The sequence below is a fragment of the Gracilinanus agilis genome, chromosome 1 (genome assembly GCF_016433145.1).
Source record: "Gracilinanus agilis isolate LMUSP501 chromosome 1, AgileGrace, whole genome shotgun sequence".
Lineage (NCBI taxonomy): Eukaryota > Metazoa > Chordata > Mammalia > Didelphimorphia > Didelphidae > Gracilinanus > Gracilinanus agilis.
This window is the reverse complement of record NC_058130.1, coordinates 743,601,025-743,621,539: the sequence shown is the minus strand read 5'-3', so window position 1 is coordinate 743,621,539 and position 20,515 is coordinate 743,601,025. Positions and strand designations below refer to the sequence as shown.

General features: G+C 40.3%; 1 protein-coding gene across 1 annotated transcript in view; it reads left to right on the top strand.

Annotated features, from left to right (window-relative positions):
* ADGRD1 (adhesion G protein-coupled receptor D1) overlaps positions 1-20,345 on the top strand; it is a 488,370-nt gene extending 468,025 nt beyond the window's left edge. Inside the window, exons 21-23 of the mRNA XM_044685394.1 lie at positions 8,302-8,428; positions 11,751-11,792; positions 20,166-20,345. Coding sequence (XP_044541329.1) covers positions 8,302-8,428; positions 11,751-11,792; positions 20,166-20,345 — 349 coding nt within the window. The remainder of the gene's footprint in view (positions 1-8,301; positions 8,429-11,750; positions 11,793-20,165) is intronic.
* Positions 20,346-20,515: the final 170 nt, after the last annotated feature.

Here is a 20,515-nt window from a genome sequence, read left to right as displayed (position 1 = left end):
GGAAGAGAGATGCTCTATACGCCATAGTTACCAAATAAATGTCTATGTCTTTGTATTTGGATTGGGGAACCCCAATTGCTGCTAGCTTCAAGGGGATCTTGAAGAGTGGGAGCAACTTGGTCCATCTGTACTTTGATTCTTTGTGGACAGAGAGAATCTACAGGCTCTCTTTCTCTGACACAGCACCCCTGTGTCAGACCCTGTAAAATTTTAAAGAGTTATAAATAAACTGCTTAGAAGAAGAGAATTCTTGCTAAAATAATACCCATGCTCCTAGGCAAACCAATCACACGTAATGTGATAAGCCTTGTTGCAGGCTGTAGCTTTAAATTGATGCATGGGGATTTAGCCACACAACTCTAATTAAAGCTAACGAGGGCTGAGCTGCCCTTGCCTCATGCATCAAATTGAAAATGTGTTGTGTCTGCTCCCTGTGAGGTGTAAGTCCGGTCCCATGACACGGGCCTATAACCTGGCAGGACTCATCTTCGCCAGAATCCCAGGAGACTTCTTCCATAGCTCTTCGGCCAATGCATTAACCTGACCACTGAAAAAGTCCATCTCTTTTTCTGGCCAATTAGAGAGGTACTTTGTACTAATTTGGGGGTACCATGTTGGAATGTTGCCCTGGGGAAAGCAGTAACGATAGCGGATGTTTTTTATAAACCTTAATGGTTTGCAAAATGCTTTTCTTACAATAACTCGGCATGGTATGTGGAATACAAAACCATAACCAGGCTAGGGTTACGGGGCCTTTGCATCAAGCCACCATTATTTAGCAGTCCCTGATAATAGAGCAAAGAAGCCACTTAGCTGTATACCTTGTTAGCTTATAAGCTTAGGTAAAACGAGAAACTACTAGAACCATAGTATGCGTGGTGTGTTTTCTCCTCTTGGCAGTAATTCCAGATTAGAGTTATTTTTAAACTTTCCTCCTCACTTCCTGTTCTCTTCCCATCATTCAGGTTTCTCCTTATGGGAGCCAACCCTCTTCCCTCTCTCCAACATTTGGGGGCCTGTATCCATTCACTCTAGGGCTTATTTTCTGGTTTACCCTAGGTGTGTTTTTGCTCAAAGTGTAACAATGACCAGGTGTACTTTTTTTTGTTTTTTTTTTTTAAACCCTTAACTTCTGTGTATTGGCTCATAGGTGGAAGAGTAGCAAGGGTGGGCAATGGGGGTCAAGTGACTTGCCCAGGGTCACACAGCTGGGAAGTGTCTGAGGTCGGATTTGAACCTAGGACCCCCTGTCTCTAGGCCTGTCTCTCATTCCACTGAGCTACCCAGCTGCCCCCAAGGTGTACTTTTTGTAGTGTAAATGTTTTTTTCTTTGAAATGTTTAATTTTATTTGTGTAGGGAATTTCCCACGTGGAATCTCCTGTAGTGAAGAAGATTTACTCAGCCTTTCACTTGTGGCTTCAGGTCTTAAAGAATTGTCTAGGGCAGGAAAAGGTTATAAGTCCTGCCTATGGCAGCTAGTGTGTATTGGAGCCATAATTTAAATCCAGCCCTTTGTGATTATCAAGCTAGATTCCTCTTCTCTCTACCACATAGTTCTTAACCATTTCAAATTTTTAATTTTAATTTTTTTTCTAGATTACACATAGATACAAGTTAATAAATGTTTTCTGACATTTTGGGGTCCATATTGTCTCCCTTCCACCATCCCTAATGCAGCAGGTAGTATAAGTTGTACATGTATTATCATCCAATACATATTTCCATGTTTTTCATATTTTGGAAGAAGATCCATATAGTTTCTAATAGAGAAAAATTCATGGAGGAAGAAAAGTGAAGAATGGTATGCTTCAATCTGCATTCAGATTCTGTCTGTTTCCTCTATGGCAGTGAGTCCCTTGGAGTTGCCTTGGATCCTTGCATTGCTAATAATAGTTAAGTCATTTATAGTTGTTTGTTATGTATTATTGTTGTTACCTTGTGCAATGTTCTCCTGGTTCTTTTCGCTTTACTTTGCTTCATTTCATATAAATCTTTCCAGGTATTTTTGTGTTCATCTTGTTTGTCTTAACTTTTTTATATGTCATGGATGCCTTTGACAGTCTGGTGAAACCAATGGACCCCTTTTCAGAATAATATTTTAAAATAATAAAAGAAAATTAAAAATAGAGGTTAATGGGGAAAAAGTGCAATTTGTTTTCCATCCAAGTTCATGAATCCCCCCACCCCCAAATCTATCCGTGGACACAGATTGATAACTGTTATTCTAATTTAAAGATTATTACCCCCTTTTATAGATGGGAAAACTGAGACATAAAGAAGATTATTTAAATACAATTGTGACACAATGGCATTGACCAGTCCATTAGGAGGGATGTTTCAAATAATAATATTCTGGCCCTCAAAGGAGAAGGGAATACAGATACTCCAAGATCTTTCCACTTCATTATTTTCCTTAAATTAAAAAATAGAAGCTTTCGTATCATCTTGAATCCCAAAGCTGAACAGATCAAGAACAGAGAGGTAGAGAAACAAAGAGGCCAGGGCTCTCTGCCATTCCTCCTGGAAACGATTTTCTCCTTGGCACTCCATGAGGCATAAAACACCAGAGTGAGGCAATCAACAGTGTGTCCACTGGGAACCAATAAATATACTTGGTCTCAAGGACCAGACCCCAGTCTGCCACAAGGTTCCTTGGCCATTTCTGAGTAGCTTGATTACCTTGGCATGAGGCCCTTATCATTAAGACCAGCTTATGGAAATGTTTCCCCATTTCTCAGACCGGAGCCCCCTATTCAATTCCTCTAGTATACACAAACATGAATTCACTATCGATTGTGCATCTTGGGAACAAACAGAGAATCTGACAGTCTAAGGTTTTAGAAGTATAGTTATATTGATTATTTATTAGGAGTGAACAATTGTCTGCTGAAAGATATCCTACCAAGAACCTCTATTTTTTTTTTCGTTTTAAACCTTTGCCTTCCGCTTTAGAATCAATACTGGGTATTGGTTCTAAGACTCAAAAGCAGTAAGGGTGAGGCAATTGAGGTTAAGTGACTTGCCCAGGGTCATATACCTAGGAAGCGTCTGAGGCCAAATATGAACCCAGGACCTCCTTTCTTTAGGCTTGGCTATAACCTCTTGATTTAATCATATGGCTGCCAGAAAATTATGCTTCATGAATGGAGTGGAACTTCTTCATGGGGTTCCTTGTAATATGATCATGACCACTCCAACTGGTGAAGGTCCCATTATGACCCACTGATAACACTTGGGGGATATGGAATCAGAGATCTTCCATTTGCTATGGGGAAAGAATACAGACTGTCTATAGCTGCTTTGAAGGTAGTTTAAGTAAAGAGAAAACTAGTCAACAAGCATTTATTAAACACCAATTGTGTGATAGGCACTGTGTTAAGTGCTGGGAATACCCTTTTCTCCCCCAAAAAAGGGTGGGGGGAGGATGAAAATAGATCTCATAGTCCAAAGGGAAATAACATGTAAACACTATGTATGAGGACAGCTAGGTAACTCAGTAAATAGAGCCAGACTTGGAGTCAGGAGGACCTAGGTTCAAGACACTTCCTAGCTGTGTGACCCTGGGCAAGTCACTTAACCCTAATTGTGTAGTCCTTACTACTCTTCTGCCTTGGAACCAGTACTAGTATATATTCTAAGACAGAAGGAAAAGGTTTAAAAACAACAACAATCTGCTATGTACAAAGTAGATGTATGCAGGATAAATTAGATACAAATAAATACAAAACCTTATTGTTGTTCTCCGTTTACCTACTTTGTCCTTCCCCTTTAGGTTCAGACTGCTCATCTTTTAAGGAAGTTTAAAAAACAAATAAAACCAAAAAAGTTAGTACTGTGGGAGAATGTGTTTTAATAATATATGTAATTATTTAAGGCTAGCATCCCCACCAATTGATTTGGGATGAGAATTGTGCTTTTCTGATATTTATAGACCTGAGTATCTTGTGGCTATTTAAATAACAATGACAAAATTTAATAATAATAGCTGCCTCGAATTGTGATGAATCTTATTTGTTGTGAAGGAGGTCTCTCATCAGTGAAGTGGGAATAGAAGTGGAAACCTTCTTAAATAGGCTCCTGTTGTTCAAGATGAAAAAAAAAACCGAGTTTTTCATCTTTCCTCCTAACCCTGCTCTTTTTCCTTACTGAAAAATGTGGCAGAGTCTCTCCCATGATCTTAATTAAATATGGACTTAAAAAAACACCAACTCTCCCCAAACAATCTATCCTTTACTCCTTCCAGTTTATAATCAATCAATTACCAAGAACACTTGGTTAGACTTTTATAGTTTCTCATATTCGTCCCTTCTTTTCTATTACTAAAGCCACTACCTAGTAGGGATCCTTCATCATGATCATCAATTTTGGGGCTATTGCAATAATATCTGAATGTGTCTGCTGGTCTCCAATCTTCTTCTCCTTCAATCTGCCTTTTATACAATTGGCAGAATTTTCATCATACATTAAAAAGCCAGAATTAGGGTGGGGAAACTGACACTTTGCTCCAAGGTACTAAAATTGAATGCCATTATCCAAATCATTCTTCTTGTCTTGTACCCTCTGCAGATTAGCCCCAGGTGATCTTTTTGCCTCACCATCCCATCCTCCTTTGTTTTTGCCCTTAGTTATGGCTCTGATGCATTCCTCTTCTGCATCCCAAATCTCTAGTGCCTTCTTATTACCTATTTAGTAAAAAAGGAACCTCAGAGGTCATTTAATCTAGTTGAACTTATCTGGCCATTTATCACTTCTGTATTCCCAGAGCAAGCTATTAATAGTCTTCCCTGAATACTTCCAAAGAAGGGAGCTCTTACAAAGCAACCCAAGAACCCAATCTAATCCCCCAGATGTAGTCTGACCAGGACATACAAGGCCCTTCAAAGCCTGTTTCCCACAACCCATCCTGTAAATAAAAACTAATTATTTCTGACTTTATAGAAATTTCTGTCCCCTACCTTTTGAAAATGCTTCTCCCACACTGTTGTGTATCATAGTTATCTGTGTTAAGAGGGACATGGTTAGGATGGTATACAAGAGAGAATGTTACTCAGCTGAGTTTAAATCAAAGACTTGGGGGGCAGCTGGATGGCTCAGTGGATTGAGAGCCAGGCCTAGAGACAGAAGGTCCTGGGTTCAAATCTGACCTCAGACACTTCCTAGCTGTGTGACCCTGGGCAAGTCACTTAACCCCCATTGCCTAGCCCTGTAACAAATAAAATTAATATAGAAGGATATATATATATGCATATATATATATAAAGATATTAGGGTTTAAAAAATAAATCAAAGACTTGTTGGTCAGTGTCTAACCATCAGTTCTCCGAGAAAAAAAAAGGGATGTGTTTGATACACTTTTAAGTTTAATCTTCATTATTAACATTTTCTCCATCACTTCCTTAAGTCCAGACAATAAATGGAACACTAAATCAAGGCCTGATTTGTAGCTTTGCTGATTTCTGAGGTGTAAATGCTTGCACTGAAAATTTAACAATTGGCAAACAGTTTTATGGATCTTATTTGCATTAGGTCTAGAGCTCCACTGTTTTCCTCATCTGTAAAATGAGGAGGTCTTGGTAAATGTCTAATGTCCCTTCCAGCTCCAAATCTATGATCTTATAAATATAATAAGTATGATGTAAACATAATAGTATATATAAATGTACCCCTTTACCTGATTGATAGACTACATTTTTCTCCTTTAGCTAAAGTGAGGTCATAATGTGAAGTCAGGAAGCAGGCAGATTCAGGAGTCTATTTGCTTAGGAGGGAAGATGGGAAGCATTAATGAATTAGTCAGGTGAAAGTCAGTTTCTATATATAACTTCTCTGTCTCTGTTCCTTAATTTCTTCAATGATGGTTTATGGGACTTGGGTATCAGACAGGATGCCGGAAATGACACAGAGGCCGAGTGTCTCATAAAAGGATTAGTTTCCCACAGAACCAATAGCATCGATCAGTGAGTTATGGCCCTCATTCTTAAAAGCAATACAATTTACTTCCCTTGAGTAGTGATTTTTTCGTTAATGGCTGTTAGGGATCATCCATCTGTTTTGGCATCAGCTACTGACTGTGTTCAAGGAAACAAGGAAAACAAAGCCAAAGGAGAGGGTGAGAGAGAGGAAATGGAGCTAAATCGAGCAATCTAAAGACCCCATTACAATACAGCTGCAGAAAGAATGTGTTTTTACTTAGCATGATGTCGGTCTGGCCAACGTAGCCCTCCAGAAGAAGCCGAAAACATTCTTGCTAGATGTCTGAAGGGTTTAAGTAAAACATAAAGGGGGGGGGGGACATGGGAAATGAACCTAAAAAAGATAAAACAAGCATAAAGTGTTTATTTTTCAGAGAAGATTGGCATATTAGAGGGACAATGGAAGAGCAGGGAAATGGAAAATGATTGGGCAGCATGAAATAAAGGTCTCAAAGAGAAGAAATCATTCAAAACTGAAGGCAGTCAGAAGATAAGGCTTCATGATTCAAGGAGAATGGCTAAGGTCTGGGAGCGGAATTGCAGCAGATACTCTGTGAAGGGATTGGATTATATTTTAAATGTTTCCAGTAGCAAAAGTTATTACATTTAAATGATGGGATTTATTCCACAAAAAAGTCCATTGTGTATCTATAATAGAGATGGAATTGTCAAATTGATACCCAGACTCGGGCTGGATTCTAGATTGCATACTGGGTATTTCATTTTCTGGGTCTTAATGTGTATTGGATACCATCACCATCAACACTGTGTCATTAATAGCATCAACAACATCATCACCATCATCATTACTTTGACATTCTGATAGTGCTTTCGTTTTAGAGATGTGGGAAACTAAAGCCCAGTGGACTGTGCGGGCTTCACTTCTTCCCATTTTGCCTAGTTTTATTCTGTAGGGGCAACCTGGGATAGTCTCATCCCTCTACTGTAGGGCTGCCTCTCAAATACTTGAACACAGTTGCTATGGCCCCTCTGGGGGTCATATGGGGCAGCGAGGTGGCATAAAGAATAGAATATCAGGTCTAGAGTCAGGAAGACTGGTCTTCCTTAGTTCAAATCTGCCCTCCAACTGAATAACAACAGTGAGTGTTACATGTGATGCCTTTATTATTATTATAAATAACAATTACAAAACAGAGTCAACCAAACAGGTCGTTAGTAAGGGACAATATTAATAACAAACTAGGGGACACAGACAGACAGAGGGAGAGACAGAGACAGAGAGAGACAGAGACAGAGAGACAGAGAGAGACAGAGAAAGAGAGAGCTAGCCTCCACATCGAGGAATCCTGAATTCAAATCTTGTTTTTGACTTATGTGGGTAAATCACTTCTTGGTGTTCTAGATCAATGAGTCCAAACTTAAATAGAAATAGGTGCCACTAAGTGGTCCAGAAAGATCCCTGCAGGTCTTACATTGATTTAGAAAACCCCAAATTAAAATTAGCTATTTCTTATTGGATTTTTATTTTGTTAATTATTTCCTAAATTCATTTTAACCTGTTTGGCCACACTGGGGAGTATTGTAAGCAAAGTATTTGACACCTCAATTCTAGGTGATACTATAAGATTGACTATAAATTGCAGAGCACACATTAGTAGAAAGAATATCCTCATTTTCTGTTCCAGACTTAATTTTTTTAAACCCTCACCTTCCATCTTCAAATCATTACTATGTTTTGGTTCCAAGGCAGAGGAACAGTAAGGGCTAGGCAATAGGAGTTAAGTGACTTGCTCAGGGTGACACAGCTAAGATCAGATAATTTTTGCCAAGATATTTCCTTATTCCAATTAAATCACAATTTTGTTCCCTCCCTCTCCCCTTCCTTCTTTCCTTCCTTCTTTCCCTTCCTTCCTTTCTCCCTCCCTCATTCTCCTTCCTTCCTTCCTTCCTTCCTTCCTTCCTTCCTTCCTTCCTTCCTTCCTTCCTCTTTCCCATCCATTAACCCATCTTACTTTCCTTTGATCCCTTTCTTCCTTTTTACTGATACTTTTATGTTGCTTTACCCCATCCTCACTACCCCCTAATCCTCCTTCATTACAAAAAAGTCAAGCAAAATAACCCTTCATAGTCAATGTACATCTGACAATGAACGAGACATTTCTCACCCCTAGTCTCCCTCCCCTCTATCAAGAGAAGTGTATCAACAATGTTTCTCCAGATCTTGTGTTCTTTCCATGATTTTGTGTCACCAATAAACAATGTTTCAATAGATGGTTAACCCGTTTCTGTGAAAGATGCCCCGTCCATCAGTTCTTTCTGTCTGTCAGTTCCATAATGATGTGTCCATCTCCTATTTCATCTTTTCAGGCTGACAGCCAAAGCAGTAGCCGTCCTCCTGCCCATCCTGGGGAGTTCCTGGATTTTTGGGGTGCTTGCTGTGAATGACCATGCCATTGTGTTCCAGTACATGTTTGCGATATTTAACTCCTTGCAAGTAAGTGAATGCCTAGGGTTCAGTGAGAAGGGAGCAGCCAGGCTGCTGGTTGTATCTCAGGAGACAGAGTCTGGAGAGTTATTCTCTGTTCATTTGAGTTAACTTGGCCTTTTGCACCTCTTTATATATCTTGCGATCCTACACAAGATTACCTTTTTCGTTCCCCATCCCAAATATAGGAAGGCAGAACAATCACCAAATGACTTAGCATTTCCCTGGAGAGGTGGCCAGAGAAAAAGACACATCACATACTTCCTTAAGATCCAGGGCTTTGGGGAGTGGGTTGGACCACTTCAGGGTCTGATTTTCATCTAGTGAAAAGTGAAATAGAGAAAATGGAGAAGAAATGACATGCTTAATCCATAGTCACAGTTATTACAGGCAGCTTTGCTGGGATCGCTTCAAGGCAATGGACTGGGTTAGCTTCAGATAACTCAGAAAGTAGTGGGGCAGGGGTCTTCGGATATTACTAACCTGTATATTCCCCTTCTCTTCCCCATCTGGAAGAGGTTCACAAATCCTGTGTGCCAGGTCACCCGTAGGGCCTTGAAAAATCAATTAAAAGCCCATTCCCATCCCTTTTCTCTTTGCATTTCTCCATTTCATGACTCAGGATGTCCTCTCCACTCTGGCCTCAAAATAATGGTTTCAAAACTCTATTTTGTGTTCTTTCAAACAAATGATGAAAGTGTCCCTTAAAGGGCTCCTGTCTCTATCTAGGTTGAATGCAGACAAAATATTAAAACAAAACAAAACAAAACAAAACAAAGACAGAGGCCATGATTAAAACCAGCTATATCAATGATAAATGGTTATTATTTATTTTCTTTGGATACACACATCCACATACCATATTCATTTTCTCATGTATGTGTACAAATCAACATCTATATATATATACATATATATATATATATTTCTATATACACACACACACATACACACCCCTACTTTGTTTTATATACTTCCTTTGAGGGACCGGAGATAACGATGAGATAAGACATTCCCTATGAAGCCTCAAATTACGACCCTCCAGTGCCTATCCATCCTTTAGGAATCTCATCCATATTTTCCCTCAAGTGCACCACAAGGGTCCAGCAAATATTCTTCAGAGAGAGGGGGTGCCTTGCCTTCTCCTGACATCCTGAAGTTCCCAGTGGAGGACGCAGACTGGCCAGCAGTTATCTTTGGTTCTCATTACATGGTTGGCTGGCCCCACTTTTCTTGGATATATCACATTTTATGTGTGTAATGCATCTTACAATTGTGTCACACTCCTTATTTTTCAAAGCACTTTTCATAGCTTTTATTACTTCAAGCATTTTCTTTTTTAGCCCCAGGACTGAGCACCATGCCAAGTACACAGTTGGTGCTGATTAAAGGCTTTTGGTTGGTTTATTGATTGATTATGAACTCAACTCAATTTCACAACCACCCTCTGAAGGCAGGGACCATGATCCTGATTCCGTGGATGAGAAAACAAACTCAGTGGAATTAGTGGATTGAGGACTAGAACCCAGATCTCAAAACTCTTAAGCCTGGGGTTTTCCACTGTGCCATCCGGCTTTCCCTGCATATTTCCTATGTACATAATTGTGCTCTGTGGTTATTTCTGGAGTTTCAGGGTTGAAATTCAATCACCTTTCTGCTGAGGGATAGAAAGAAGGAAGTGTTGCCCAATGGCCATCTCCAGCTCTCAAGGCTTTGTTCCATTTAAAGATGAAAATCAGGGGCTCTTAATGTTCAGGAGATCTACTGGGTATCAGAGGACCTGGATTCAAATTCCAGCTCTACTACTTAGAACTCGTGACATTGAACAAATGATTTTCACTTCTCATGACTACAGCTGCCTATATAAGACCAGAAGTCTTTATGCCTTGCCTTTATAGCTAGTGAGGTGACGTAATGGATATATGGCTGGATTTGAGAGTCAGAAAAATCTGAGTTTGAATACCACCTCAGATACTTATAAGCTATTTTACTGTGGGTAAGTCACTCAACCTGTTTGCCTCAATTTCCTCATCTGTAAAATAGGGATAATAATAACACTGCTCCCTCAAGGCTTTTGTGAGGATCAACTGATAATGCATGAAAAGTACTTTGGCACTGTAGAAGAGGGATGATGATGATGATCTTAATTCCCTTTCTCACTGATGAATCTCCAGAAAATAGCTAGGAGTACTCCTGCAAGGTTCTGGGGTTCATATTTAATGTGATAAGCACAAGCCCCCATTCTAGTAGGTTCTCTTCTAGGACACTTGCCAGTATTACTATCTCCATATCACTGAAATCCTTCGCTTGTATCATCCTATGGCTTAGTCAATTAAGGTCAATCAGCTTTTTACAAAAGGGATATTTGTTGAGAAGATGTAGCAAGAAGAGAAGTAGGAAACATTTTCCCTCAACCCTTGGGGGCACATCCTCCCTTACACACACACACACACACACACACACACACACACACACACACACACCCACACACCCGTCTCTGGGGAGCACAGGCTTTAAGTTCTCACCTTTTATAAACATTTACTACTCAGCCACAAGTTGGATTTCAGGTATAGAATAGAAGAACAAAGCTGCCATCTTCTTTAAGGTCTCTGGCTTCTTGACTATGGGATTGATCTACTGCTGGACTGGTCCTGATGACTCATTTGGGCTTTAATGGTGGGGCAGTTGGGGCAGGTAGGTGGCACTGGGTCTAGAGTCAGAAAGACCAGAGTTCAAATATGACCTTGGACACTAGCTTGTGGGACCTTGGGCAAGCCACTTCACCCTGTTGGCCTCAGTTTCCCCATCTGTCAAATGAGCTAAAGAAGGAAACGGCAAACCACTCCAGTATCTTTGCCAATGGGGTCATGAAGAGTCAGACACAGCTGAAATTACTGAACACCAACAATAGTAGTGGACCCAGCTCCCTTGTCTATGATTCCTGGCAAGAATCCTGACCTCTAGGAGATTGCTATAGCCAGCTTTCAAAGTTCACAAGATCTCAACTTAATCCATTACATTTCTAGTATCCGTTGACAATAGGATCAAATTGTCAAAGGGGAAATGACATCCAAGAGCACTTAGTTCAACCTCTTCCTTTGACAGATGAGGAAACTAAGATCCATGGAAATGAAATGATTTGCCTAAAGTCACACAGATCTTAAGTGAGAGAGCTGGCATTCAAGCTCATATCCTCTGACTCAAAATTCCCCCTCCCCACTTTCTACTAGACACCAGAACTGAAGACGATTCTATATTTTTAGAGACTCATTTGTTGAAATATGTAAATGGATGCTAACTTTGTGTTCTCCTCTCTTTTTTCCCCCCTCAGGGATTTTTCATCTTTCTCTTTCACTGTCTCCTGAATTCTGAGGTGAGTCTGAGCTTCCCACAGGCTATAATAAGCTGGTTTTTATTTCAGCATGGAACTCTGAGAAGCTGAAAAGATGCCCCACTTGGAGTCGGCCACAGCTTTTTTGTACCTAGACTCCTGAATCCTCTTTGGTGCCTGAGAGAAGCTGTGTTGGAGGATGGTTAGGTTTTTGTCCCTGTTGCTTAGCAATGCCTTCCTGGGCTGTTTACCTGATCGCTGAACCAAGACCAGGAAAAAGAAGAGGAGGGGAAAAAATTATCTAGGCTGGAAATCAAGACTGTAGATTCTACCCAGGGCTATGCAAGTGGTTCATTTCCACAGACATTTATTAGACATCTATAGCATACTGGGCTGTGTTGGGTCTGATACTGAGAAAACACACGATTCCTGTCCCCAGGGAGCTTAATCTAGTAGAAACCAATGCAAATAGCTATAAAGGACAATATTACATGAGAGATGCCTTGAAGAGGAGCAATGGATGCTCTCTGTATTATCTACAGAAGAATAACGACCAGGGGATGAAGGAAGGCATCCTGGAGGAGGGAGCATTTGAAACTGTCTTTATCAGGGCAGCAAGGTGGCACATTGGATCTCTATTGAGGTAGTTCAGTGCATAGAACACAGCTTGGAATCAGGAACACTCCTCTTCCTGAGTTCAAATCTGTCTTTAAGACACTGACTAACTGAGTAAGCCACTTAGCCCTGCTTGCCTCAGTTTCCTCATCTGTCAAATAAATTAGAGAAAGAAATGGCAAAAACCAGCTGTGTGATCCTGGACAAGTCATTTCACCCTGTTTGCTTCAGTTTCCTCATCTGAAAAATGAGCTGAAGAAGGAAATGGCAAACCTCTCCAGTATCTTTGCCAAGAAAACAACAAATGAGATCACTAATAGATAGACATGACTGAAAAACAACTGAACAACAAATTTTATAATATATACTTATAGTGTATTTAAATATTTACTCCTCTCAGGACCTATCATTTCCTCTGATGGGATGTAGTTGAAGGTAGGGGCTACTTGGTCTTTCTTTGTGTGTCCCCACTGCCTGGTACATAGTAAATACATCAAATCATGAATAGTGAGCTAGAAGGGACTTGAGAGACCATTTAGCTCAATCCTCTCATTTTATGTATTAGAAAACTGAGGCTCAGTGAAGCAGATTGTAAGCTCTTTGAGGGTAAGGACTGTCTTTTGACTCTTTTTATATACCCAGGGCTTAGCACAATATTTACAAAATACATAGTCTGTGCTTAGAATAATTAAAAAAAAAAAAACCTTTACCTTCTGTCTTAGAATCTTAGAAGAATGTGTATTGCTTCCAAGGCAGAGGAGTAGTAAGGGGTAGGCAATGGGGTTTAAGTGACGTGCCTAAGGTCACACAGTTAGGAAGTGTCTGAGGCCAGATTTGAACCCAGGTCCTCCTATCTCCAGGCCTGATTCTTTATCTATTGAATTTCCTAGCTGTTTATTTTATTATTATTAAACATTTATTAATTTGTAATTATTAATTTAAAATTTAAATTTGATTATTAAAATCAATTATAAATTCACATTTAATTATTAATTTAACATTTATTTTTAATTAATTTATTAAATTTTGATTGATAGAGAGAGCTACCTAGAGAGCTGAGGAGTGAAATGATAAATCCGGCACATAGTAGGTGCTTAATAAATGTTGATTGATTGATTGAAGCAACTTGCCTAAAGTCATATAAGTAGTGTCAGAGGGGTGGCTAAGAAGTAATTTTTTATTATTGTCCCTGTTATGTAAGTGAAGGATCTTAGATTTGAGAGGTTGTTACCCAGAAAAATTCAGCTTCTATGTATATCAGAAGGAGCATTTGATTCTCTAGGTTTCCTACAGTTTACATCTTGTACTTTATCCAGTCTGCCAAGTCTTGTATTATAATAATAATGGTAGTAATGCTAATAACCAGCATTAATTGAGCCCCTGAAAGTTTTCAAAGCATTTTACAAATAATATTTCATTTGATCCTCAAAATAGTCCCCAGAGGTAGGTGCTATCATTATCCTTATTTTACAGACAAGGAAATAGAGACAAAAGTCAAATGACTTGCCCAAGATCACAAAGCTGCTAAGTGTCTGAGGTCGCATTTGAACTCAGGTCCCTCTCACTCCAGGTCTCATAATCTATCTACCGTGTCACCTAGATGAGTTCATAATCCTCTCCATGGCTCTCCTCTTTTCCCCTCCCTCGCCTTCCCTTACAGATGGTGAGTGAGCCCCTCTTCCCTCTCTGGATCCCTGAGCACTGAGCACAGGGTCCATTGAATGACAGGTGATTAAGAAATGTTTGTTGAATCCGATTGGCTTGAATCAAATTAACTCACTTGGCTCTGAGTTGAAAGTTCTCCAGTTCAGCTCCTGGGTCTGAATCTGAGAGAGGCGCCCCCTCCCTCCTTCCCCAGGAGCCCACATGTTGATCTGCCATGGAATGACAGCTTCTAATTCTTGGTTCTCCAAATCAACTCCTAATGGCGTCACATGGGTGGGTTAATGACTGTGTCCCCAAATGGAGAACATTAAAGGAGATTTTATTGTTCTTTGAAGAGCTGGTTTCCGAGGGCCCATGGGTAACATTAACAGCACCTGAATATTTCAGCTTCTTATATAAACTTGAAGAGAAGGAATTATCTTTGATAAAAAAAAATCTTCAAGCGAATTCCTCATATGACTATCTCTGTGTGGTCTTTCTCTCCTTTCTTTTTTTTTCCTTCTTAAAATGAATAAAGAACAAAAAGCAGCCACTCTGCTCAGTGAATAGAGAGGCACTTGGTCCCCTGCGGTGGAGATTTTTCGGGATGACATTTCACCTGCAGCTGGAGGGGAACTGTTTTGTGAGGAGTTATTTGGTTGCTGTTAATTGTACTGCCCACTGCTCACATGCCCTTTCATAAATAAAGCTAGAGGAGAAAGAGACCTTAGAAGTAATTTCATCAAATAAGCCAAATATAGGAGACAGCTGTGTGGTGTAGTGGGGTGAGAGCCTTGAACTCAGTGAAGTCAGCATCGGTTCAAATCCCACCTCCAACATTTACTGATGGGGTGACCCTGGACATTAGTCTCTTTATGCAGATGACTCTTAGATCCAATGGTCCAGCCTTAACCCCTCTGCCATTGCCAGTCCCTCATCCATTATTAGGTATATCAAATTGGACAGCAAAAGCACGATTCCTGTCTTTAAGCATCCTTAAACTCAACATGTCCAAAATGGAACCCCTTTTCTTTCCCTCTTCTCAAAAAAACGCCTCCCCCTCTCCCTAACTTCTCTATTTTTGTCAAGGGGACCACCATCCTTCCAGTCACCCAGGCTGGCAACCTAAATGGCATCCTCAGCTCCTCTCTCTCTCCCCTTCTCTACCAGCTGTCAGGTCCTGTTTCTACAATTACATCTCACCCCCTTATCTCCTCTGACAATGCCACTGCTGTAGTGCAGGCCCTTATCACCTCCTGTGTGAACTATTACAACAGCCTGCTGGTTTTCTTCCTGCCTCAAATCTCTCCCCATGCCAATCCATCTTCCACTCAGCTGTCAAATCGATCTTCCTAGAATGCATGTCTGAGCACATCACACCGGCCCCTTTCCCCCCATTCAATAACTTTCAGTGGCTCTCTCTTACCTCCAGCATCAAACAGAATACCCTGTTTGACTTTTAAAGCACTTTCTATCCTGGCCTCTTCCTTGCTTTCCAGGCTTTTTTGCACTGTACTCACCATCGTATCCTCTGCAATCCAGCAACATTGGGATTCTTGATGTTTCTCTTAGGAGACACTCCATCTCAAAACTCTGAGGAATTTTGTCTGGCTGCCTCCCGTGCCTGGATCTCTCTCCCTCCTCATCTTTCCTTCTAGCTTCTCTGATTTTCTTTCTCTGATATAATCCCACTTTGACAAGAAACCTTTCCTAATCCTCCTTCATCTCAGTGACTTTTCCCTGAAATAATTTATTTTAATTTTAAATTTATTTATTTATTTAGAATATTTTTCCATGCTTCCATGATTCATGTTCTTTCCCTCCTCTCCTTCCAACCCCCTCCCGTAGCCAATGAGCAATTCCACTGGGTTTTACGTGTGTCATTGATCAAGACCTATTTCCATACCCTGAAATTATTTCTAATTCAATCTTGTTTGTATTTTATTTGTACACCACTGTTTACATATTGTCTTCCCAATTAAACTCTGAGCTCCTTGAGAGCAGAAACTTTATTGGGGATAACATTCACTAGAGTATACTTTACAGGAATGTTGTGAGGACCAAATGAAATCACCAATGTAAAGCACTTTGCAAACTTCTAATTTATTGTTGTTCAGTTGTACCCAATTCTTTCTGATCCCATTTGGGATTTTCTTGGCAAAAATATTGGAATAATTTGCCATTTCCTTCTCCAGCTCATTTGACAGATGACAGAACTGAGGCAAACGGAGTTAAGTGACTTGCCCAGGGTCACACAGCTAGTAAGTGTCTGAAGTCAAATTTGAACTCAGGACTTTCTGACTCTAGGCCCAGCAATCTATCCAGTGGGTCATCTAGCTGCCCATCTCTCAAACCTCTAGCACTCTAAATGTTGGCTATTGACTTGCCTGAGGCCACATAGGAAGCAAAAAGCAGAGAGGGGATCTTAGCTCAGGTTCTGTCTCCAAATTTAGTCATCCAAACTGAAGAACTGTGTTCAAAGCTTAACTCAGAGTTACTAGCTGTGTGACCCTGAGAAATTCGTTGAATTTCTCTCAGCTTCAGTTTCCTCGCTTGTAAAACGAGGGAGTTGGACTAGATCACTTCTAAAGCTTCTGCCATCTCTAAAACCTAAAATCTAAAATCAAGATTCTGCCATCTTGTTTGCCCACTTTTGGATAATATTTCCATCCTACAATATGGCATATAGAAGTGTGAAAATAGGTAATGGAGGGCACCAGGGATGTTACAATAAATCTAAATAGCTGTGGGTACATACACTGGGATGTAGGAGAGACTGGACCAGGATGGGAAGACCAGAGTTCACTGGATTAACACAGGAATGGCAGTTGGTCTTAACTGTCACCCAGCTTTCCCTAGGCCAGAGTCTAGAAACAAGCAGGCAAGGTAAAAGGTTTTAACAGGTTTAATTATGTTTAACTAAAAGGTGGGAAAGGGATTTCTATACTTAAAATCTGAAGGGCAAAACCACAGGGCAAGGGGGAGGACTTCTCTACTCTAATCTTAGTGATCTAGCAGGCAGAGCCCAAAGGAGCAGTAATGGAGTCACTGGGAGGCTGCATCAAACCTGGTTCCTGCCAGGTTTGACCAGCACAGCTATGGGCTGAGGGTGGCTTTGGGGTTCTCACAGTAATCCACAGATGATCTCAGGATGTCAAAAGCCAAAATGGTCCAAGGTATCCAAGTTGAGAGGGTGTGCTTGAGATGCTGTCCACCAGATCCCAAACTCCTCCTCTTCCCTTGGTGCTGCTCTGTAGGTCTTGTCCACTTGCTAGATGCCACCACCACTCAGGATCCCAGGGAAATCAGGATGCAGGATGTCCTTTACTCTGAGATCTCCCAGGGCTAACAACAGTTTGTGCCAACCCCTAATGGAGTCCCTCTCAGGGCACAAGCACCTTCCTGCTCCTTCATTCCATCTTGGAATGCTCCAGCCCTTCCTGTTAGATTCACCCTTAATCCTTAATTAATTACAACTATTTTCCTCACAACAGTTGTGAACACTCTAAGTGTCAGAGAACAGCAATAATATCACTTCTCTGGTCCTGGACATAGTGTCTCTCTTAAAGTAGCCCAAGATTACACTAATTTTCTTGATCGACAACACAAACTGTTGACTTCATATTGAACTTGCAGTCAACCAAAATCTTTGGATCTTTTTCAGTAGACATTCTGTCTGTCCAAACTTTCACCATTTATAATTGAGATTCTTTAATCCTACATTATCTCTTTACAGATGAGGAAAAGATAAACTAATGTTTATAGGCTTCCTCAAGTATGCCCCATGGCTTAAGAGGAGACCAAAATCTGTCTTGTGATTTCCCATCTAGAGCTCTGGTGCTCTCAAATACATCCCTAGGGATCGGGGTTCCTCTTGTGAAATAAACCTAGGATATGACTTAATTATTATATCACCACAAATTCCAAGCCCATGAATTGCCTGCTACCCCTAGATTAACTCCCAAGCCTAGCCATAGATCAAGAAATGACTTTTAGGGGAAGAAGGTAGAGACATAACCCAATTTCCTACCCAAGATCCCAAATCTCACCTCTTCAGCAGATTAAGGTAAGGGTAGAGGCCACACGGAGGCTCATATAAAGGAAGATTCTCCAGGCTACCCATACACCTATGGCCGTACCAGCCTCTTTGCCTAGAATACTGCTCAGGCATCTTCTCTAGTGAAAAGCTAGATCAATCAGCACCTGCAAAAGAGTCATGGCCAGTGTAAGATCCACCGACGATAGTAACTGCTTTGACTTCCTTTTGAATTATCTCAGCTATACACAATCTTTGCAGTCAAACTCTACCCTATGTACCTCATCTCCACAGTCATAACTTACCTTGATCTTTAAGCAAACCGGGCCTTCCTCCAGTACCTCATGTAGCTATATCTCAGGAGCAAGAGGGAAAGTCTTTTAAGACATCAGAGCTAGCCAGGCATGGTGGTGCCCATCATGGAAGACTGAGGCTGGAGGATCTTTTGAACTCAGGAATTCTGAGCTGCAATGGGCTAAGCCATTCATGTGTCCACAGCAAATTCTGTATTAAAATACTGATGTCTCTCTCCATTCTATTCACCCCAGGAATGGAGGGTCACCAGCCTATAGCCCAGGTCAGAAACAGAGCAGGTCAAAGCTGATCAGAGCAGGTTTATGAAGGTACTTATAGCCTGGGTGAAACTGGGAGACCTAGTCTTTAGAAACAAAACCAGAAAACATCAGAGCTGACTGATTTCAATGCATGGCACAGAGTTTTAGCTTATCCTGACTGTTTTCTATTCATACCTTTTTTTGTTGTTGTTGTTCTGTAGAAGCAAGTAAAGGGCAAAGAAGGGTTTAGGATAGAAAGAAGTCTTAGAAGAGAATAAGAATGGGAAGAAAAAGCCTCAGGAAGTCTTGCATAACCAAAAATTAAAGCTAGAGAGATAAGGAGGTAGAAATCAAAGAGCAGTGGCCATGAAATTGTAAGAAACCTGGGTTCAAATTCTGTTTCTAGCTCTTCCTAGAGTTCCCAATTGTTGACGAGAAAACCTCAGATGGGGTTATAAAGAGTCAAACATTATTGAAATGCCTCAACAACAGTAATAATTATATGTTTCTTATCTCTGCTACCATATTGTGAACTCCTTGAAACCCCAAACTATATTATATTTATCTTTTTATCCCTCATAGCACCTAGTATGTGGCAGATACTCAGTAAATATTTTCTTGAAGCATTAAATTAATAAAACAAATGAATGAATGGATGTACAAGTGAATGCGGAAAATGCATAATGGATAAATAAAGGGTGGAGTAAATGAATGGGCTAAAATATTAAATAGATAAATTAATAAATGAATGAATGAATCATGAGGTGAATGGATAAATTAATGAATCTAATGGATAAATGAAACAGTTGAATTAATGGACTGAATGAGTAAATGAATATATAAGTGAAGACAGCTTGGAGATATAGTGGGTAGAGCTCTGGGCTAGGAATTAGAAAGACCTGCATTCCAATCTGGCATCAGATCCTTGCTATTTGTGTGACCCTGGGCAAATTACTTAACCTCTATCTGCCTTGATTTCCTCATCTGTAGTATAGGAATAAAAGTAGCACTTCTATCCTTGGGTTGTCATGAGGATGATATTTGTAAAATGCTTAGCATAGTGCCTGGCACATACGAAGTACTTAATAAGTTATTGCTTAAACAAAAGTGGGTGATTATATGAATGGACAAATGAATGGATGGATAGATTAATTATGTACATAATTAATTATGTATTTCACAAAGAATAGAGTACATAAATGGATGAATGAAGATGAAAGAATAAAATAAGATTGAAAAAGATGAACAGATGGATGGAATGAAAAGTGAATGAATAAATAGGTAAATGAATTGATGAATAAATTATTTCATGAATGAATGAAGTCACAAATGGTTGAGCAAAAGAATCCTCTCTTTATTATTTGAAGACTTCTATAATGTTTACATTGAATACAATTGAATAGAATAGAATTATTTCATGTGTCACTTTCGAATACTGAATGCTACCTAACATTTGGTTTCCTATGACCCTAAGTAGTCCCCGAGTTCCTGGGGACCATTTAGAATCACATTTGAGATTTGCTCTGAAATTACATCTAATTAACTCACATCCTCTCCTCTTCACAGGTGAGAGCTGCCTTTAAGCATAAAACCAAAGTCTGGTCCCTCACCAGCAGTTCCATTCGCAACATCAATGTGAAGCCCTTCCACTCTGACATTGTGAGTACCACATTCTATTTGGGGTGTAATCAGCCCCCTGCCATCCAGTGCTGGTTCGAAAGCCCAAGGCAATTTCTAAACGAGTAGATGCCCCACAGAGTAAGTCCTGTCACAAGACAAGGCAGAGATTCATCTATGTGGGAGCTCTCTTTGGCTTAGGGACCGGAGGCTTATTAGAGAAAAGACAGGCCAATGTTTCTCCAACACCTTGGGGCCGACCACGACCCTCGATCCAAATCTGAGGTGGATCTGGGACC